The sequence below is a fragment of the Lycorma delicatula genome, chromosome 1, assembly GCF_047948215.1.
Source record: "Lycorma delicatula isolate Av1 chromosome 1, ASM4794821v1, whole genome shotgun sequence".
Classification (NCBI taxonomy): Eukaryota; Metazoa; Arthropoda; class Insecta; order Hemiptera; family Fulgoridae; genus Lycorma; species Lycorma delicatula.
In genome coordinates this window covers 343962608-343986886 of record NC_134455.1, presented here as the reverse complement: position 1 = coordinate 343986886, position 24279 = coordinate 343962608, and the positions used below count along the sequence as shown (strand labels likewise).

Genomic DNA, 24279 nt, shown 5'->3' with positions numbered 1-24279 from the left:
CTTCAAACATAAAAGGCAGGGTTTTTTCCAATTTATTGGTTTCCAACCCAGATTTTTCAAAAACTACTGCAGATATGATGCTGGAACCTATTCTATTCAATTTTTCAGGTCAAAACTGTAACCACTAATTCAACCCCTTAATTAACATCCTAAAAAATTTAGCACCTCAATTGTAAGGGTAGCTGAAATCTGAGTGAAATTTTTCAGAAGCCATAATTTGCAAACAAAACATTTTAGGACACATGTTTATAAACGTTTTCATTATTTTCACAAATAAAATTTGTTTTTTTTTTGTCTTCAATCATTTGACTGGTTTGATGCAGCTCTCCAAGATTCCCTATCTAGTGCTAGTCGTTTCATTTCAGTATACCCTCTACATCCTACATCCCTAACAATTTGTTTTACATATTCCAAACGTGGCCTGCCTACACAATTTTTCCCTTCTACCTGTCCTTCCAATATTAAAGCGACTATTCCAGGATGCCTTAGTATGTGGCCTATAAGTCTGTCTCTTCTTTAACTATATTTTTCCAAATGCTTCTTTCTTCATCTATTTGTCGCAATACCTCTTCATTTGTCACTTTATCCACCCATCTGATTTTTAACATTCTCCTATAGCACCACATTTCAAAAGCTTCTAATCTTTTCTTCTCAGATACTCTGATTGTCCAAGTTTCACTTCCATATAAGCGACACTCCAAACATACACTTTCAAAAATCTTTTCCTGACATTTAAATTAATTTTTGATGTAAACACATTATATTTCTTACTGAAGGCTCGTTTAGCTTGTGCTATTCGGCATTTTATATCGCTCCTGCTTCGTCCATCTTTAGTAATTCTACTTCCCAAATAACAAAATTCTTCTACCTCCATAATATTTTCTCCTCCTATTTTCACATTCAGTGGTCCATCTTTGTTATTTCTACTACATTTCATTACTTTTGTTTTGTTCTTGTTTATTTTCATGCGATAGTTCTTACGTAGGACTTCATCTATGCCGTTCATTGTTTCTTCTAAATCCTTTTTACTCTCGGCTAGAATTACTATATCATCAGCAAATCGTAGCATCTTTATCTTTTCACCTTGTACTGTTACTCCGAATCTAAATTGTTCTTTAACATCATTAACTGCTAGTTCCATGTAAAGATTAAAAAGTAACGGAGATAGGGAACATCCTTGTCAGACTCCCTTTCTTATTACGGCTTCTTTCTTATGTTCTTCAATTGTTACTGTTGCTGTTTGGTTCCTGTACATGTTAGCAATTGTTCTTCTATCTCTGTATTTGAACCCTAATTTTTTAAAAATACTGAACATTTTATTCCAGTCTACGTTATCGAATGCCTTTTCTAGGTCTATAAACGCCAAGTATGTTTGTTTGTTTTTCTTTAATCTTCCTTCTACTATTAATCTGAGGCCTAAAATTGCTTCCCTTGTCCCTATACTTTTCCTGAAACCAAATTGGTCTTCTCCTAACACTTCTTCCACTCTCCTCTCAATTCTTCTGTATAAAATTCTAGTTAAGATTTTTGATGCATGACTAGTTAAACTAATTGTTCTGTATTCTTCACATTTATCTGCCCCTGCTTTCTTTGGTATCATTACTATAACACTTTTTTTGAAGTCTGATGGAAATTCCCCATTTTCATAAATATTACACACCAGTTTGTATAATCTATCAATCGCTTCCTCACCTGCACTGCGCAGTAATTCTACAGGTATTCCGTCTATTCCAGGAGCCTTTCTGCCATTTAAATCTTTTAATGCTCTCTTAAATTCAGATCTCAGTATTGTTTCTTCCATTTCATCCTCCTCAACTTCCTCTTCTTCCTCTATAACACCATTTTCTAATTCATTTCCTCCGTATAACTCTTCAATATATTCCACCCAACTATCGACTTTACCTTTCGTATTATATATTGGTGTACCATCTTTGTTTAACACATTATTAGATTTTAATTTATGTACCCCAAAATTTTCCTTAACTTTCCTGTATGCTCCGTCTATTTTACCAATGTTCATTTCTCTTTCCACTTCTGAACACTTTTCTTTAATCCACACTTCTTTCGCCAGTTTCCACTTCCTGTTTATAGCATTTCTTAATTGCCGATAGTTCCTTTTACTTTCTTCATCACTAGCATTCTTATATTTTCTACGTTCATCCATCAGCTACAATATATCGTCTGAAACCCAAGGTTTTCTACCAGTTCTCTTTATTCCGCCTAAGTTTGCTTCTGCTGATTTAAGAATTTCCTTTTTAACATTCTCCCATTCTTCTTCTACATTTTCTACCTTATCTTTTTTACTCAGACCTCTTGCGATGTCCTCCTCAAAAATCTTCTTTACCTCCTCTTCCTCAAGCTTCTCTAAATTCCACCGAGTCATCTGACACCTTTTCTTCAGGTTTTTACACCCCAATCTACAACAAATAAAATAGGTTATGAAAATTCTAGGAGAACTTCATGATATACTTTGAATATTGTCGCCACACATATGCTGAGCTTCATATCAGCAAGTGCAATGCCAGCTGTTCAGATGTCAGAGGAAGTATAGTACACCTACACGCCTCCAGAAGCACTACTTCCACCAAGCTAGCTGACCGTACAACTCTCCCACCAATCACAGGCGCTTATAAAAGAGCAAATGACAGAACAAATATTCAGTTAGTCGCCGACTACCACCTGGAGAAGGAGAAGATGGGAGAATTTTCCTGGCTGGCCCGATGTGAGACCTCCTGGCAGATGCGAACATCCCTGCTAGAGCATCAGGCCTGGCTGGCCTGCCGATAAGAGCCACTGGGCACAGACGCTACCTTCCCACCCTAGCTACAATATGTAGCTACATATATATAGGATTATAGAGCCATATTTACATACATTTTGATAGATAAATTGAGAATTAGATTAATTTATTCTTCTGATTTAATTTTGATTGGCTTAAAAGCGATTACAATTTTCTTTTCAACCACACTACTTATCTAAATAACAATGATAATGGCTCATTAGCAGAACCATACATAAGAACTCAGTAAATTTTCATAATCATTATTTTCATCACCGGGTTCATTGGTTGTATCAACTTTCACTATTTTCATGATGTGTCTAACTGCTAATATTGTAGTCACAATGGTATTCGCAAAATTTATATACTAACTTTCTAAATAAAAACTATAAAATATCTGGAAGGATACGTTATTGAATTTATAACAAGCTATTTAAAATTTAGGGTTAAAAATGCATTTCCTTCAAATCACAAGAAATCAGCCTCAGATAAGTGGGCTAAAATTAAGCTGACTGCATCATAGAAGTGAAAATATAACTAAAAATACTATTATTATTATTAAAAAGCTAGTATTATTAAAAATATACTAGTATATTAAAAAGCTTTAATATTACTACTTTCAAACTGCCTAAATAATAAAACATTTAACTGTCTGCAAATAGTAAAATAAATGCTGTTAGACCTTCAATCTGAACAAAGAAAATAAATTAACTTTTTTTATTTATTAAAAAAAAAAAAAAATCAATGTAACTTCTATTATAAGAAATTTAAGTAAATATTTTTAAGTATATAAATTTAAGTAACTATTCCAAGAAAATGGATTTTATGCAAACAAATGAAATTGAGAAAAAATTAAATGAATCTTACCATTATCTATCTTCTTATGTTTTTCTTTATCAAATTCTCGTGTCCTTAGTCTGGTCCTGAAGAAATATTTTTAAAAAAATTATTTTAAGCAGATAAATTTTTATCAGATGTAAATAAACAAAGAATACATTAAACAACAAATGCACAGTTCAGTAACAGAAAAAATATAACAAAATAACAGTAAAATAATTTAAATTACTAATATTAACTACCATTTACTAATATTAAATGATTCTATTTATTTTTCTGAATAACGGAATGCCAATGAAAATTGTTAACTTGTCATTTAATAACTGACAATACACTGTCAGTCAGAAAATTTACAAAAACAGCTGAAATTAAAATATTACCTCAATTAATGATTATAGTAATATTAAATGTTTGCTATCTGCTTCAATAACGTTTATAATTTTATTCATGAATGATCACATACACCATATTTATTTTGTAATTTGTTTACATTATTTTGGGAAAATAATAAATTATTCATAACAAATAACATTTTATTTTATAAAAGATTTAATAACCTCAAGCAGAAATATTTCCATAAAAAAAATCAGATGCTAATGTAAAAACAACAAGTTGCCACCGACCTGTGACAAGTACTGCATAGATTATATATATATATATATATATATATATATCGCTTGATTAGACTTATTGTCTATTTAAGTGATATATATGGCATGGGCTGGCTGGCAACAAGAACAACCATTTTTAACACAACCACTCATTTTAATATTTTTTAATTACTCATTAATTTTAAACTCTAAATTACAAGGAAATAAAGGAAGAAGTTTAAGAACACAACGTTGGGGAAAAAGATTCTATTACATCACTCTTACCTCAAAAATTAAACATATTTGAAACTTCTTTAAAATCGTACCATTAATAACACTCATAAAGTACTATAAAAATTTCATGTCAACATCTTAAATATTTTTTGTGGGAAAGTTCCATTTATATGAAAAACGTAAATTTTCAAGAAATCTAAATAATTAAAGATGTCACTTCAATGCATTTATTTCAAATCATTTCAATTTAATAGTTTGACTGATTATCATAATTTTTAATTTTTTTCTAAAGGATAACGTCTATTCCTCTTAACTTTCTTTACAAAATAAAAAAATAGATTTTTCCAGAATTCAGCTCTACATTTTACAAACCACATGGTATCTTGGCCTGATTTTAGTTTTTTCAAGGACTTAATTTTTTTCAAGTATATCTAATTCATAAGTTTTTAATCAACAAATATATTTGATGTTAGCCTGTTAACATTTTTCAAATTTGTTATAACTTTGAGCTTAACCAAGTACACATTTTTAATGGATTTCTATTAGATGGAAGCTTAATATTTATTTGATTTCCTTCTAAATGTAGATAAATGTTATTTAAATTATAATACAAAAAGCAATTTTGTTATTTTGTTATTTAACAGCATATTGTAACAGCAGAACAGTATTTTTTTTTTTCAATGACATTTCTTTAGTTTCATTATTTCAAGCTATGTATTTAATCACAGTCTATAAAACTATATATATATATATATATATATATGTATATTATACGGATTATAAACCATCAAAACACTGTAATTAGATAAGTTAAACTTACCATATTAATTTACAATAATTAGTTTTCATGGTATTCCATTCCTTCAGTTAGTATTTGGTATTAAATTCTACATTTATTATATTAGAACATAGTCTTTTTATTAAAATTTACATGTACGCTCATATTAAAAATATATATATTAACAAAAAATTAAAAAAAAAAAAAAAATATATATTCATATATATATATACACACATATTAAAAATATGTATATTATTAAAAATTTCAAAATATAAAACATAATTTCAAATAAAATGTCAAATTAAAGAATATGGTTTAATGTAATAAATATAGAATTTAATACAAACTTAAGATGTGGGATACTACAAAAAGTAGTTACTGTAAATTAATATAATAAGTTTAACTTATCTAATTACAGAGTTTGGTGGTTTATAATTAGAGACCGGATTATGTGCAGCATAAAACGCTTGAAATATGCATGAAAAGTGTCAAAATATGCAATTTTAAATAATAAAAAAATAATACTTTTTATTTTTTTATTTAAAAATCAGCATACAATTAGTAAGTAGTTGAATAACATATCGATAAATTCGATAATTAACAATTATTTAACATTTTGTTACTTTTGTATATGTAAACAATCAGGTACTGTTCCAAATATTCGGTAGTAAGACTGTATGTATCAGGAACGATCTACATACACTGAGGTAACTGGGTAGTATTTGAATTTGGGTGCAATGTTAGCACTTATTGTTTCCGGCAAAAGTTCAACTGTTCCATTAATAAAATTATCAATTTGACATTAAGGTTCAAAGCCTGGGTTATTGTTCAAAATGTTTTCAAATTTTTCTTTAAGATTACACAGGAATACCTCTGGCAATGTGGATTTCATTTGGTGGAGTTTATTCATTAACTGAACAGATTAAGTCAACGCCAAACCTTGAGTTTCAAGCTTTCTAATACTCAAAGGTATGAGGGGAAAAATGAGTGCTAATTACAGCTATGTTTCTTTTTTAAACTAGAATTGTTAAATGCTTCCTTGGACTGACAAACTGCCATAGCCTCAGCACTACTGAAGTCATTTCTTGCACCTTTGGTGGCCTCGAAATGTTCATTGTAAAACAGCACAGCTTCAATCCACATTCCCCATCGAGTTACCACTGGTTTGGGAGGTAAAGGCACATTTGGCAGTTTTTCTTTATAGGCCTTATTGCAAGCAGGTGCCTTAAGAAATACTTTCTTTGTTGATGAAATCAGTTTATTTACATACCCAAACATGAGTCGTACTTCTTCAGTGAGTCGATGTACTCCGTGAGCAAAGCACGTCACACGAATAAAATTGGAATAAAATACTTGGAGAGCTTTGGCTGCCTTAATCATACAGGGAGCAGTGTCTAAGAGAAATATAAACACTCTTTCATCTGCAGAAGATTCAGGAAATAGGTTTTCTATACTACTACTCAGGAAATATGCAAATGTGTATAATCTGGTCTCTATTTATAATTCATATAATATAATTTTTTTCAGCACAGTGATGAATATGTTAATGAATATATATTTTACTATATAGAATTCACCAATCTTTGATCCTTTTATTTATTTGTACTAGCTACATGGACCCTGATATAACCTATATATTGGTTAATCTTGAGTTGACAGTCAACTAGATAGCTCCAATTGCCATTTTTATACCACTTAAAAAGCATAAGGTTATTTCTTACGGTCATCCCACAGTAATTTTACAGCTAACAGTTAGGACAAGCAGAGACACACTGACTCCAATTAGTAAATAATCTTCAATTTCTAACCCTTCATCCCTAAATTCAATTTGCAATTAAGAGAATATATTCACAACAGATACCTGTTTAAACACATCTTAACTTTTCATTAAAACATTTGTTAACTAAATAAACATAAAAAATGCACACACACACACACACACACATATATATATATATATATATATATATACACACGTGTGTGTGTATTTTTAATATATATATATTAAAAAAAGGAAAACAAAGAAGTCATAAAAAAAAATATTTATGAACGCAAGAAATAATTAAAATTAAATCGAAAAATATATTACAAAATTACCAAGAAATTGCACATGTGTTAAAAACTTCTGAGGAAATATTTATCAATTTGATTTACATTTTCATAAGCTGAGACTTGTTTGAATATAAAAGTATGATACAATATTAAAATCTGTATTTGCAATAAAAAAAGTTCTGGTTCTCAGTTTCAAAAAACTTGAAAAACAGATCTTTCTAATTCTTCTTTATAATCTATGTAATCTACTATTTAAAATTATCAAATTTACTATTTATAGCAAGATATTCTACTGAATAATTTAAAATGTATGTAATTATTAACAAAATAATTTTTTTTTATACTCTCATTTACTTTTATTCACCTGTTCTATTTTTCCCATGGTAACAGTATGCACCCATTAATCAGTAGAGGTTTCTGTTTTATTTTCAACAAAAAAAAATAAATAAATAAAGTCATGTTCAGCACTTGTATGGTAGTTGAAGAGGTACTCTAGTAAGGATGGTATAATATTAAAAATATATATAGCCCAGAATATTTTTGATTTATTTCAATAACTTTCTTGCAAGCTTAATTAAACTCATTTACTGATGCCATACAATAGTGAAATTTTACACAGTAATGTAAGTTGGGTGTGAACACAATATTTCATTCAATTATTTTTTACTTTTTAATACAGACTGTTTTTCTTTTATTCATTTACTTTTTGAAAAAAGCAGTTTTAAACATTTTTAAAAATAAAAAATTATAAATTAATATTATTAACATTAATTACATTACGTTTTGAAAAAAAGGTTATTTACTTAGCTTACAGCTTTTAATTTTGATAATACAAATTTTTTGGACTGTGAACAGGCTACATTTTGAATAAAAACAATGTGCTTGGTCCACAGCAAAGATAAGTCAAACAAGTAGTTAATATATGGCTTGCAACGCAAGTAAAATTATTCTATGATGAAGAGATAAACTTCTAGTGTCCTGCTGTGATGTGCTGCCTTAACAATGGGAGGGATTACGAAGAAAAATAAAATTAAGATTTAATTTCAAAAAGCTATAAAAATTTTACTCTTTCAGTAGAATCTTCTTGATCTTTTTTAATAGCCCTTTGGAACTTACTTTCTGGATAATCTCTAGTAGATCCTTGTTCGGTATTTTTTACTTTAGTAAATACACGCATGCATGTGCATGCACACACACACACAACCTGATTTCTGGCTGTTGCTAATGTTTTCAGGTTTTACATTCAGTTTACAGTATAACTATTTTTTGTACATAATTATAATATACATAAGTTTTTTAATCAATGCTTTAAAAATCTCAATATATTTATCAGCCTTTTCAATCACAGCCCTCCTCTTCTGGTGTGAGGGGAATAATATTTAAATTTAAATTTAATTAAAATTAATGAATACTTACCTAATGGAAGTATCACTAGACAAACTAGCTGATGAAGAGTTTCTTCTCATATAAGATTTGTAATCAAGATCAGTCTCATATCGGTTATACCTCCTTTTTTCCCCAATCGCACTCAAACTATCTTGTGAACTATCTCCCTCTCCATCAAATTCATGGGTACTGAAGTCATCATCATCATCATCATCATCATCGTCATCATCAGCATCTTCATTATATTCATTTCCATCCTCAGAGTCTTCACTATTATCAATTCTCTTTTCTAAAAATAAAAATAGTAATACAAATGATAAGATTAGCTATTATTATCACCTCTTCTAAAAGCATAAACAAAGAAAATCAATCAAGTGCAAGGAAGACAAACAGATGTTTGCAGAACACACATGAGGTCTGTTCAAAAAATAATTTAACTTCTTTATTACAGATTTTTTCACAGATTATTGATCCTTGTCCTCTTCAAAGTATTCTCCTCCCCTATTCACACACTTTTCCCAGCAGTGTTTCCACTTCGTGAAGCAGTACTGGATAGGTTCATTTGAAATGACCTTTAAAGTCCATGATGAATTTGCTTTAATGTCATCAGTCTCAAAACGGTGTCCTTTCATCACCGATTTTAATTCTGGACGTAACAAAAAATTGCAAGGCGTCAATTCTGGCGAGTAGGGTGGCTGAGGGAAGACAATCAACTAATTTTTTGCAGAAAACTGATGAATTGACAAAACTGATTGTGTGAGTGCATGTCATGGTGAAGGAACCATGAGTTGTTGCGCCACAATTCTGATCTCTTTTTGTGAATTTTTTCATGTAACCGTTGTTAACACCTTGATAGTAGTACACAAGGTTCACTGTTTCACCTTGAGGCGAGAATAATTCCATTAAAACTAAAAAAAACAGAGAGCATCACTTTGACATCAGATCAAGACTGACGTGGTTTCTTGGGGTGCGGAGATCCTTTGCCAATCCATTGTGATGACTGTACTTTTATCTCAATGTCGTAGGTGTAAACTCAGCTTTCATTTCCCGTTATGATCCTTTGTATGAATGTTTCATCGTCAATGGCTTGTTCAAGAAGTTGCTGACAAGTTGCTGTACTTCCACAGTAACTAACAGGATGGCGTCGCTTTGCATACTGACTCAGAAGGGTTACATTTAGACTCTTCCAGCAACTGAACCAAAAACTATGACTTTATCCCCACCACCATACAATTCCTGATATTTTTGGGTTTCTACCATATGGAAGTTGGATTCCAGTACTGCTACTGGATGAATACAAGCGCATATGCTTTGTAGGCAACTCATTCACTGTTTTTACAATATGGTGAGGAAGATGCATTTTTACATTCAATAGACATTACTGATGAAATTTTGGTACGTCATTTTACCTCAGAAAGCTAAAAAGCATTGATGAGTGGCAACATCCTTCATCTCCAAACCAAAAATATAAAAACATTTATTAAACAAAAAAAAAAAATGGCTTCATTCTTTTTAGGAAATGAAGGGTGTTTTATACATTGATTATTTAAGAGAACAACAAATTATAATCAGAAAATATAACTGCAACTTATAGAATAGTCCAGTAAAAACACCTATACAAAACAAGCATAAAAAGCCACTATTCTGTTTGTATAATGTACATCTGCAAGTTCCTGTCCTGCTCATGTGATGAGAACAATTTGAAAACTAACGAGGATTGTTTTCTTCTATCCCCCTAGAGTTGAAATGTCACACCCTCTTCAACATGTTTGGACCCTTAAAAGAGTTCTTGTGAGGGAAAAGTTATTTTAATGAAAAAATCATTGAAGCTGTTTGGGAATAGGTGCGTCTGCAGCCACAAGATTTTTTTTTAGGAATATGGAAGCTACAGGGAGTGAGAGCATTAGTACATCCAAAAGGAACGATTTTGAAAAATGACATTAAAATTACTTTTATAATTTTGATTTGCATGCTTGATTGTTATAATTTGATTGCTTAGAATATGAAACTGGATTTTATATATAATCTGTTCTACAAAGTAATTCAGTAACTCAATTTCCTTTTAAAATTAACTTTAATTTTAATAACTTAATCATTATATAATTTTCACTTTATAGGTCTCAGGTTTTTACTATATCTTAATAATGTTGCAAATTTGCAGATTTCTTTAATTATATTTACGTATTTCAGTAGGAAAATTAGTTTTAAACTTGTTTACAATAAATAACATAACAAAAGCTCACAAAACAGAAGATTGAACAGAATTAGTGAATAGCTCTGTATGGAGTTTTCTACCACATTAACATACCCTACAGTTTATCTTGGTAATATGCCACAATTAAAATTATTCTTTAATAACTAATGTTTTCAATACAGATTAACTGAGCAATAACAGCTGAAATAGAAAAAGCTTATTTTTAATTGTAATACTTAATCTCAACTTTTTTTACTAAGTAAATGACAATTTAAAAAAAAAAACTATTTCGCTAACTTGTAATTCTCTGAAGTACATTTGCTTTTTTAGTAATTTTAAATAGTATAATATTATTGTAGGTATAGTTAAAACATGAATATTTCAAATACTGCAACCTGAATTGTCAGTGGTTGATAATTTATGAAATCAAAATGTTTTAACTCATTAAATGAAATTCATTGATGTATATTTATGCCAGTTAGTATTTGGTATAACAAGTGGTATGCCGACTGATTATCTTCATTTTTCATGTTTAATTAATTTTTTTAAGTATTATTTATGTTATTTATTTTTCTTAAGAGCAAGTTTTTATGAAATTTTATTACTTTTTTCATTTCATTTATTAAATTTGATACTTATCGTTCAAGTATAAATTTTCCCTGAACTTTGGATGGATTACATGTTTTGGAGTGCCTAATTGTATTTGTTTTTCAAGGTGTTATACATTATACTGATGTGAACAGTGCTTGGTAAGATTATGACTGAATTTATAAAAAATTATCTAACCTAACCTAAATACAACAGTTAATAGTTTGTTTGATGCAATAGGTTAAAGCCACCAGTTTGCAAATTTAAATTCTGTATAATGATTAATACAATTATGATAAAATTTTAATGTATTATTATTATTATTATTATTATTCTTTATTTGGAAATAGTGTTGTACTTGTAAGTTATTTTTATTAAAAAAAAATGCATTGACAAAACTATTTCCTAATTTTTTTTTTAATCTAAATTTTAAATTGAATTTCTCAGTAATACTACATTTGATTCTATAAAATTCAAATACATGTTTATTAGTATTATTTAATTGATTAACTGGATTAGTTTTCTTACAGATATTATTAATTCATAAAAATTTTTACAACTTAAATTTTTAAGTTGAACAATAAATTTTACAATATTTATTGGTCAAGCTAATTTGTTTACACTTCAATGGTTTCTACATTAATATAAACCAACAGAATCTTTTTTTTTATGTAAATGCTTATTCTAGTTAATTCCTTTTTTTTCTTTTTTTTATATAGATAACCAACTTATAAAGTAAAAATATTGTATAATCTAATAATTTTTTTTTATTGTTACTACCTTTTACAAATTTTTGAACACATTAGGTATGCCAATGCACACATTTCCATTTTCATGTGATTCAAATAATCAACCTACTTTCTATGAAACTGCAAAAGATTCATTTTTCTAAACACCTATAATATAATAAAAATTCATACCATTATATTGAAGTAGAAATATTACAGTAGAAATTTTATTTTTATTTCTTCAATTTTTAAGATTTACTAATAATGAATTTATAAATAATGTAATAAAGTAATTTATGAATAATTTTTTATTTTTATACAAGAATAACAAGTAGGCCGATAAATTAACAATAAATATATTATAAACACACCTGTTTTTGTGTCTTTAATACACTTAACCAGACAAATATATACAATAGTACTACTTTAATACTGTATAGTTTATTTACTTAAAATTACATAAAAAAATAATAAATAAAAGATTTGAACTGATATAAATGAAGCCTAGATTTATTGCTTGTATATTTATTTAAAAAACTGGTCTTTTTTAAAAATTTCCATTTCCGTTGACCAAGACTATAAGACACCCTCTACTTACATAGGCTACATAGGTCACAGTTTAAAGTAGCTACATCACAGCTAAACTACAGCTAAATTATAAAAAAATCATCAAATAATACCTACGATATATACATAATATGTAAATATTCACTTTTCTGAAAAAAGTATTAAACTCTCATGGTAGCAGATGCTATTAACATAAATTGGGATCCATTACAGCACAAGTATTTAGTTTGATTGGTAAGTCTGCTGCAGTTTATGTCTCAAAATTTTCCAAACTCTGATATAGTAAGCAAAACACCAAGGGAATGATTAGTTTTTCTGGTCAAAAAATTAAATTTGAAACAATTTTTTTATCAAATATTATGAAGCCTCGACTGATAAATTTTGTACATATATGCATAGCATGGGAATGAATGAAAAGAGATATTGGAATGAAATAAAAAGTGAATAATTGTACCTTAGCTACAAAATGCAATATTTGTTTTTCAGTAAAATCCCCATTTACACTGATACTTTTTCCCAATGTGTGACAAGTTTTTGCATTCTTTCACTGAAAAATTCTGGTGGTCTTTCTCTGATCCAAGTGGCCACAGCTTCCTTCACCTCATTGTCGGTGGTGTAATGATTACTTTTGAGATCCCTCTTGGCAATATGGCCTACTCGTTCCTTAGATATGCCTAACTGAATAGCGATGCATTGCTGGGTGATTCGCCAGTCACTTTGAAGTAAATCACCTCCTTTCGATCTTTCTTGTCAGTCACAGAAACTGGTTGTCTGCTGCGAGGTGCGTCCTCAATTGTCACTTTACCAGCTTCACATTTGCAAAATTTCAATGCCCACCTATTCTCAGTACTTCTGCCAACAGTTTCACTACCATAAACCGCTTTTAAACAATGAAAAATATTCATAGGATTCACATTTTCTGCTGTTGAAAATTTGATCACTGCACACCGTTTTAACCATGTTGACATAATGGCTGTACTTGACTCCATTTTACCAGCTACTGAAAACAAACTGGTAAACAGATTTCAATGCACTATCGCAAGTTTGTAGAGGGGAATTTTAGCTACATGTGTTGTCATAACAAAAAATTATTAAATTGATGTTAAAAAAGCTACAACAAATATGAAGTAGAAAGAGTTAAGTGTTCAAAAACAAAAAAAAGGTCACACTTTTGTAATAACGAGCAAACTAGTGGACAGAGTGAATTCCAACAACTAGCACTGGCTAGAGGCAATTTAAAGAGGCCATTGGTTTTGAACTACAACAGTTGAGTAAACACATATACTAACTTCTTGTTGGATTTTTAAGTAAAAAATAAAAGATCTTGACAAACAATGCGATTGCATTAAATTTTGCTTCCAATTTTGTAAAATTTTCATTCACATTTAAAATGCTTAAGCAAGCACTTTGGGAAGTCTATATAAGCAAACTGCACTGCTATGAATAGTTATATCATTTTAAAGGACACAGAAAATAGACTGATGAAGATCCCAGACCTGGACAACTTTTCCTTACCAATACAAGATAAGAATGATGCAATTAATCAAGATCAGTACTTAAACTGAGAGATTTGTTGTACTGGAGAACTGCATAGGATCATGCCATGGAATTTTGGAATAATTTTACATTGTATCTGTGCAAAATTTGTATTACATTTGCTGACTTGAGATATGAAAGAGATTGGTGTTGTTAACAACATTCAAGGTCTTCTTGACAAAGCCAAAGCTGATAAAAGGTTTTTAAAAACATTGTAACAGGAAATAAGACTTTGTATTGATTACAATGCAGAAATCAACAAGGAATCATCACAATGGTTAGGAAATGACCATTTAAACTAAAAAAAGCCCTCATAATTTAGTTAAACATAGTGAAGTTGGTGGTCTTTTTGACTGGAAAGGCTTGTTCCATTATGAATTCATTCCACATGGTCAGGCAATAAACAGGAGTAAACAACTGTAAAACAGAAGTTTTACAGGGTTTGAAGTTTGTATGCAGAAAGAGATCTGAGCTGTTAGATGTTCCACTGTAATGCACTAGCTCATGCACCATCCACCATCCACTGGCATAACATGAGACAATCACTGTGCATTACCCTGTTACTCTCCAGACTTGACCCCTGCAGACACCATCTAAAAACTGCAAATCATTTCCAAAAGTGGAGGAAATGTTGAGAGCAGTGCAATGTAGACTACTTTGAAGAAGACAAGCCCCTATAAATTTCAAAATACATTAATAAAGTTTTTATTACACTAATACTAATTCCAATATTTTTTTTTAAATATGTAAATATACCTTGTACATTAAATTTATTCTTTTCTAGACAACCGCAGTTTTATAAATAAAGTTACAAATTTCAAAATTAACAAAAATTTTAAAAAAATCTTTAATTTTAGGTTTTTTAATTCTTTTTACCCACTGGCTAAGAAAGCAAAATCAATATTGGACTTGTCAAATGCTAATAAAATTATTTATTTGTCAACTGTGTAGCTGAGAAAGCCATCGTAATTAAATAAATAATTTAATTCAACTTTTTGAATTAAGATTTTTATATACATATTTCATTCCTCTGCCAAGTCAGAATTAGATTAAGTTTCCTTTCCTATCAACTATTCTAAAATTAAATTACCTTTGCTTAGCTTTAGCCATGAACATTTTTTATAGTATTAAGGTCACATGTAAAGAGGAATATTTTATTTTTTTTATTTTCTCTTATTGTATAACTAAATATAAAAAAATGATGAATACATGTCCAGGATAAAACATGAGATCAATATTACTAACTAAATATTACCTCCCATTCAGCACGAAGGTAAAAATGCAAATAGAAATCACAACTTTAACTTTACTTTGGTTATGGTTTTGAGTTAAGCCTATATACTCACAAATGCTAACAATGAAAAGGTAAAGCTATCAAAATGTTGATACCTATAAACTGATAAGTAAAGAAAATTGCAATTTAGGATAAATATGAGAAACTAAAACAAAAACTGAATATAGAATATGGAACATCTGATTAGTAGTAATTATAGCAAACCAGAGAGATCAGCATAGCCCAACAACTCCTAAAAACTAATTACTAGAAAGTGATCTTCAGAAAATGTCCAAAATAAAAGGAATTAGATGTTTAGGAAACTTATTTCATAGATATGAAATAACTAGGTCGTAGAAGATTCATTGTTGAATAACAAAATAGGACAAATATTTAATAGCATTCAGGAATTTTAAATTTATTATAAATTTTTTTATAAATGCTTTCTATCATAAAATAAATAAAACTCTTGCCTTGCTGTTACATATAATTTAACATAAGAGCTATTTCTGATGGAAGAAAGTTACTACTATCTTTTCTTGAGAATAAAAATTTTACATCCAACTCTTGGAATGGAGGTGCCCTGTCTGAGAAGAGTTAAAAAAAAGTGGTTTAGACTATTCTTAAAGTGGTTTACTAACATTCCACTTTCAATTTGGACTATCTAAAATAATAATATATAGTTTTTAAAAATGTATAACACGTTAGAAATACTTTTTTGTAGTTATTTGTATTATTTGATTATTAATATTAGTTGATTACACTGCCCAACAACGAATATGTGTTGGGTTAAAAAATAGTTTATTCTTATGTATTTCCATCTGCTGAATTCCAAAATCATAAAATGACCAATTAGTTCTTGTTTTGGAGATACAAGACATGTCATTTTTATCCAATCTACATTGAAGTAATAAAATGAAATAATAAAATAAATACTTGTGAAAAAAATTATGACCGTCAAGAAAAATAAATGAAAGCAGTCCAAAAAATAATGAGATAGATTTCTGCATGAAATTTAAAGTGCACAAAGTGGCAGTCTTGCATCCACACAAGTACATGTGTTGTCTACTTCCTGTGTCAATTTCAAGTTGATTGTTATAGTCACCGAGTATCAATGATTGCTAACATAAAGTGTGTTGTAGGGTAATTGCCTACCATGGGATAAAATATCAATCAATGTTATGCGATTCAGTTTTGTGTCAATTTAAAGAAATCAGCTAAAACATTGAAAGAAGCAAACATGTTGTCATATGTTGTAACATGTTTTTGTTGGCATGCTGCTTTTTTGGCCAGTCAAAAAAGTACAGAAGACATACAAGAGCGAGTTGACCAAACATCAATTAGTAACATTTGGTATACACAGTGAACATCATCATTTGAGAAAATTGTTGTATTGATTTGCAGCAGTTGGAGGAACTGCTACACATCTCAAAAAGCAGTGCAGATAATATTCTGAGCATGCAAACGCATATGAAATGCATTGTTGTTGTCAAGTTCTGCAGCTCTTAATGTCTGACCAAACGGAATACTGTGTATTCGTCTGTGAAGAATTGTTGGCTTGCTACAAGTGGTAACTGTTGACAAGTCTTGATGTTCCATTATGACTCCTAGATGAAACAACAAAGTTCCCAAAGTTAATCAACTTCTTCACCACCTCTGAAAAAAACAAATGCTGCAAGCAGTGTGGATTAACTCATGATGTTCATCTTTTTGATCATGAAGGACTCATTTTACCAACATCAGGTACTTACAGAGATGACTGTAAATGCTCTCTGATAAATTAATGTGCTGAAGATAATTTTGACTCGCTTCTGAAAAAAACACCCTGGAAAAAAAATTGAAGAACTTCTGCAACATTATTATAATGTGTGCCCCATTTCACTCAGATAGTCTGCAAATTTTTGAATAGAAAAAATATTAAAATGGTTCACCTAACGTACAGGCCAGATCTAGCAACTTGCGACTTCTGGCTGTTCCCAGAGGAGAAGAATTGAAAGGATGAAAATTTGAGATAAATCTAGAGGGTGTAAAAGCAACAGAGGCTGAAATTCAAAGTGCTTTTGAAAAATGGTGGATTTTGTGTTTAAAAAATGAAAACAGATCAAGCATTGGAAGTAGCATATTGCACTTAAGGGGGTATTATTTTGAAAAGGAACATGTAAATGGCGATTTGGAATAATGTTTTTTCAAACCACAGGTATTGTCTTTAAAATTTTTTTGACCACCCTTGTACATTTAAATACTGTATAGGATGTCAATTAAAAAATGAAATACTTTTATAAAGCAAAACATAAATGCGTCAGCAGTATAGAGAAGCAGTGAGAGTTTGGCAAATATGTGTGCTGGTTGGCTGGAAATGGTTAACATAAAAAAAATCTAGAAACTATTCTTTACCTCTTCCTCTGTCTTTTTCATTTTCTGCAAAATCATCAATAACATCACTTTCATAATCTTCTTTTAGATTTTCCACGACTTCAATATAATCTAACTCAGCAAGGTATTCATCACCATAATTCTGTCCACCCTATAGGGGAAAAAAGAAGTAAATTAAAGAAAAGAAATTTATCAAAAAATATATATCTAGATATATAGAAAATTACACTAGAAATATACTCTAGAAATTACACTAGATATATAGATGTAGAAAATTACAAAGATGTAATTACGCATCAGAAAAATGCATAAAAATTGTTTATATTAAACTGATAAATTATTAAATTAGAAAAAAGAAAACTCCAAAGAACTATACTTTTCGAACACTACCAATGTGTAAAGTTTGATTCGAGTTGTAAGTTAAAATATTATTTAAATCTAAGTTAAAACATAGACTCCGGCATATGTCAAGATCACAGAATTAAGGTTAATCTAATACATCACAGCTTATATTTAAATATCCTAATCTTTCTAAGTTATTTTATAAAAATACAAACTGTAATGTAAATAAATATTTCTTTACAACAAAAAGTAAAAGATCATTAATAACTGTAAATAATTATATTGAAATATATTTATTTATGATTCGTTAATTTATAGAATATAATTATAGAATTTAATAACAACTGAATATCCAGGATCCCATGAGAATTGATTCTTGGAATTAATATGGTAGTTTAATTTATATAGTTACTGTTTTTTAGTGGTTTATATTTCATTTTATATATATATATATATATATATATATATATACATATAAGTATATGCATATGTCAATTAAAATTATGAATTACATATCAAAATTTTAGACACTTCTATAAAATAAAATGTATGTACGACACCTATCATAAGTATACATGGAGTCTACACGACATAATATGCAAGTCACTCCCGAAACAGGTATAGAATATTCTCAAAATAATAAGTACTTCACACCACGGTTTATACTTTTTAAGGAAATTGGAAGTAGGTGAAGTTTTTCCAGTTCTCTTCTTTAACCCTACTGTAATAGTATGTTAAACATACTATTACACATTGTCATGCAAAAGCTGCTTATTTAAATGCTCTCAGTTTTAATAATGGTTCATTTATCAATCCTTAAAAAACAATGTACTTGAAAACACCAATTCTGTCTGAATTATGTTTCTATAAATTTCATTTATACTGTTTTACAATGGTATTTCAGCTACTGTAGGAAATGATTGTTTTTAACTTTTTTAATTATTGAATCGTGGTTGATATCACTGATAGACAAAAAAAATTTTTTTAATGTTTCTCATTAAAAAAATTTCTATATATATAGATGTATATATATATATATATAGAAATGTTATCACAAAAGTGTGATAACATTTCTTGAATTGCTTTTTTTGTGTACATTACAGATCTGTAAATACAATTTTTCTATCACCCTTAGTTTTAAATAAATTACGCTTCAAAAAAAATTAAGATAAAATATAGTTAAAATCTGTAAAATTTATAATTTTGCATGGCCATACCTGTGTTACAATGATTTCGCTGATGCTTTTCTTTTATAAATAGCCTCAGGCACATCCCAAATTAATGTCCAACAGTAATGGGCTAGCATGTTAGTATTCCATTTCCTTTATATAGTCTTTCCTTCACCGAAATGTCTTGGTGGAAACATTCACTGTGTTCGTCACTTACGTCTCTAAGGTTGTCTAAGAAAAAATCCAGATGCAAGTGGAGGAAATGTGTTTTCAAAGACACATTATATCCCATAGCTCTGTATGAAGTAAGAAGTTGATTAAAAATGTAGTGGTAATTGTCGTATTTTTGTTTGCCGAGAAAACTTTTTTCAAACGTCTTTAAATGAAGCCCAAGCTGCACTTTCTACATTATTTAATATTAAGTTAAATGCATCATCTTTGACCAACTCTCTTATTTCAGGACCAACAAATATTCCTTCTTTAATTTTTCCTTCACTTATATTCAGAAATTTCTGCCTGATGTACAAAAATCCAGGACTACCCTCTTCATTGGTTTTACAAAATTCTTCATTAGTCCTAGCTTGATGTGGAGAGGGAGTAAAAATATTTTTTTTGGGTTCAACTACGGGTTCATGGATAATATTTTTCTCATTTGGAGTTGTCTCATATGTTCCACCCTTTGGTAACAAAATAGCTATAACTTTCAAATCACCACATATGTTCCAGCTATGTTTTTTATAATTTATTTTTTCAACAACGTCTTTCATCACATTGTATGTCTCTTTCAAATAAATACCATAAGCAATTGGTATCGAAGGATATTTGTTACCTTTTTGTAATAGAACCACTTTTAAACTATACTTGGATGAATCTATGAAAAGGTACCAGTCCTCAGGTTTATGAACTTGTCTTAAGTGCAACATACGCTCATCAATATTGGTGCAATAAACCAAATTATTTTCATCAATAAAGTACTGAGAAAGTTCTTTTTGTCGGCTTTGAAAGCCTGAAATGTTTGTATTTTTTTTAAGTAAATTCCAACCTTGCAGTCTTGATCCTAAGAGTTCAGCTTGATTTTTTTGATAAATTATATCCCTAACCAAGCCATCTAATTCACCTTGTGATATAAGATGTGGCTTATTGGAAGATAATTCAAAATCAAAATCATTGTCTTCTTCAGTACTGCCTGATTCTTCATCGCTGCTTTCGAAACATACATTCACAGGTGGCTCAGGAACTGGAATAATATCACTGTGAGGTACAGGCCTGAATGCAGATTGCAATGAAGAATATTTTACAGTATGTTTAGATTTTTTAGAAATTCCATGTAACAATTGGTTATATGATCTTTTGGTTCATGCCAAACCATAGGTACACCAAATCGCAAAGCCTTCCATGTACCTTTCATCCATTCTCTTAAATACGAGGTGCTACCCAAAAGTTCGGGGAATTTGAATTTCGCACGCGAACCATTGCTGGTACGACCTGCTGCTGCTAGAAGTGGCTAACAGTACTCTTTGTGAATCAGTGTTTCAACAGCTGTGACGGTGAGAGGCTGTATTGTTGACTTTCATGCGGTTGTGTAACATTGTTTTTACTGTTTCGGCGAAGTTCTAAATGGCAGATTTTAAAGAACAAAGAACCGGCATCAAATTTCGATTTATGCTTAAAAAAACTGGTGCAGTAACCCATCGCATGCTTGTGAAAGCATTTGGTGATAATGCTATGAGTAAAAGTAAAACTTTTTTGTGGTACATACGATTCAAAGATGGACAAACGACAGTCGATGACGATGAGCGTTCAGGAAAACCATCTACAAGCGCAACACCGGAAAACATTGCAAAAGTGCGAGAGGCTATTGTTGCAGATCGTAGACAAACAATCCATGATGTTTGTGCAATCATACAAATGTCATATAGGTCCGTCCAACGCATCTTGTCGGACAATTTGAACATGAGACACATTACTGCAAAATTTGTACCGAGACTGTTGAACAGCAACCAGAAACAAAATCGCGTAGCTGTCTGTAGTGAATAGAAAAATTAAGCAAGAGATGACCCTAACTTCATCTCCAACATCATAACCGGTGATGAGACATGGGTGTACGGGTATGACCCTGAAACTAAGCAGCAGTCGTTGCAGTGGAAGTCGCCAAGTTCACAGCGGCCAAAAAAAGCACGCTTAGTTTGCAGCAAGGTGAAGCCCATGATGATTGTTTTTTCGACCAAAAACTTTATCCATAAGGAATTTGTTCCTCTTGGTCAAACTGTCAATGGGATGTTCTATTGAGAAGTTTTGAAGCGGTTACGTGAAGCATTAGGCGCAAACATTTAGATCTGAGGGGTAACAATAGCTGGGTTCTGCACCATGACAACATGCCCGCGCACACATCGCTAGCCGTTAGGAATTTCTTGGCTTCCAAAAAGACTGTAGTGATTTCCCACCCACCCTATTCGCCTGATCTTGCCCTGTGCGAGTTTTTCTCTTTCCAAAAATAAAATTTCAATTGAAAGGCCGTCGTTTTAACACAATTTAGGAGATTCAGGAAGAAACGCAGAACGTGCTTCGAACACTTACACCTGCAAACTTCCAGGGATGCATGGAATCATGGGAAACGTTGGGATCACTGTATCAATGCCCAAGGGGATTAGTTTGAAGAAGACAGTGGAAATTATAAGTTATGGTAAGCTATTTTATTTTTATGGTAAAATTCCCCGAACTTTTGGGTAGCACCTCGTATACAGAACACAATTAGTGCATACTATATGAGGAGCCAACTTCTTATCCTGATCACCAATTTTACACTGAAAGTACAAATGATATGTTTTTTTAATTAAAGGTGTAATGTTTTTACTATTTGATTTTACGGTAAACTCACCACATACATAACAAAAGGTATCTACATCATTTACACAATTTTGAGGCTTTGTAACACTGCACTGTTAACAAACATAAGATAACAATAAGACTGAACAAAATTAATTCATTCCTAAACCCAGTGCTTAATACAAACAACACAGCTGTGTTTTCAGCTACATGTTTTGACCTGCACAGACTTGATTAATCTTGTCCATGAAGGCTCACTCTTCAGTATTAGATATGTCATAATATGTGACTATGATATGATTTAATTCTTTGTCTAGTGTTGTTTATTTATAGCTTACAAATTATGTTAACAATATTAAACAATATTAAATGAGCTAACAAAATAAAATATAGGAGCTTAAAATGCTAACTATATGTTGAAAAATATCCTTTAATTAAAATTTAAAAATTTTCAAAAATGGTGGATGATAGAAAGATTTTGAGTTCATATTTGTTTTCAGCATAAAAAAACAGATTAAAATCATGTATCGCATGTTAGAAAATAAAAATTATGTTTATCAGTGTATCTCAAAACTCAAAAATTACTCATAGATAGAGATAATACTTTTTTGTATAAACAAAGATATAAGACACTGTTCTGTGTCATACATGGAAAAGCATGAGTGATGGTTTTTTTATAACCATTAAGTTCAGTGACTTTCTCAGAATTCTTAATTGCTTCATTGCTTCCCAACTCTTGATCTTTACTAACGACTGGATGTTATATTTTGCTATATATATTATTAATATAAATTATTTTTAAGTTATATATACGAGGGTTATTTTTCCAGGTCCAATTGGTCATGATTTAAACCTGCGAAAAAATCAGATGAACCTTTGCGCATATGTGTTGTGGAGCGTCTCTAGTACGGCCTTCAATCACGCCGCGTCACTTTGTTTAGTTCTGAACATGCAGCTAGCACGTAAACATGTCTACAACAATACAATCTTCCGCCAAGTGAGAAGTGCGTGCGGTAATTCGATTTCTTGAGGCTGAGAAGTGTAATGCAACTGAAATTCATCGACGAATAAGTAATGTGTATGGTGAAACTTCAATGAGTGACAGAAAGTGCGACAATGGTGCAGGAACTTTAAAGCAGGACGTACAGATATTCATGATGCAGGTGGTCAAGGAAGGAAGCAAGTGTCAATCGATGATCTCGTTGATCGAATGGATGAGGCAATTCAAGAAAATCGTCGGTTCACAATTTCTGTATTGGGTGATTCGCTTCCTGAAATTTCAAGGTCAGCTCTCTACATCATTGTGAGTGAGAGACTTTTCAGTACCGCACACTGTGTGCAAGATAAGTTTCTAAGATCCTGTCCGACCATCAAAAAACCAATGAGAATGGACGCCTCCCTAACGTTTCTCCAGTGCTACCACAATGAAGGAGAAGATTTTTGAACAAAATTGTCACAGGGGACGAGACATGGGTCCATTTCGAAACTGAAGAAACAAAAGAACAATCCAAACAGTGGATGAATTCTCATTCTCCCAGTAAGCCAAAGATGTTCAAGCGAACCTTCTCTAACAGAAAGTGTATGGCTACTGTGTTCTGGAACCGGAATGGAGTTCTCTTGGGGAAATTCATGGAACGTGGCACGACCATCACTGCAGCCTCATACTGCATGTCTCTTCAATGTTTACAAAGGGCAATCAGAATAAGCTGAGAGGAATGTTGTCATCAGGCATTGTCTTTCTCCATGACAATCTCAGCCGCACACTGCAGCTGTATCAAAGAAGCTCCTGCAGCGGTTTCATTGGGAAGTGTTTGATCACCCACCATACAGACCGGACTTTGCTCCATCCGATTTTCACCTCTTTGCTCACATGAAACGCTGGCTAGGAGGACATTTTTGCACAGACATCTAGCTGCAGACCCGCGTAGAGACATAGCTGAAAACACAGACGGCTTCATTCTATGACGAGAGTATTGGAAAGTTGGTACCACGCTACGGCAAATGTCTAAATTGGAGTGGCGACT

General features: G+C 30.8%; 1 protein-coding gene across 1 annotated transcript in view; it reads right to left on the bottom strand.

Annotated features, from left to right (window-relative positions):
* The window catches only part of egg (SET domain bifurcated histone lysine methyltransferase eggless), a 148880-nt gene that overhangs the window by 8715 nt on the left and 115886 nt on the right, over positions 1-24279 (bottom strand). Inside the window, exons 18-20 of the mRNA XM_075382333.1 lie at positions 17940-18069; positions 8690-8948; positions 3647-3702 (exon numbers count right to left, since the gene is read on the bottom strand). Of these exons, the coding sequence (XP_075238448.1) occupies positions 3647-3702; positions 8690-8948; positions 17940-18069 (445 nt within the window). The remainder of the gene's footprint in view (positions 1-3646; positions 3703-8689; positions 8949-17939; positions 18070-24279) is intronic.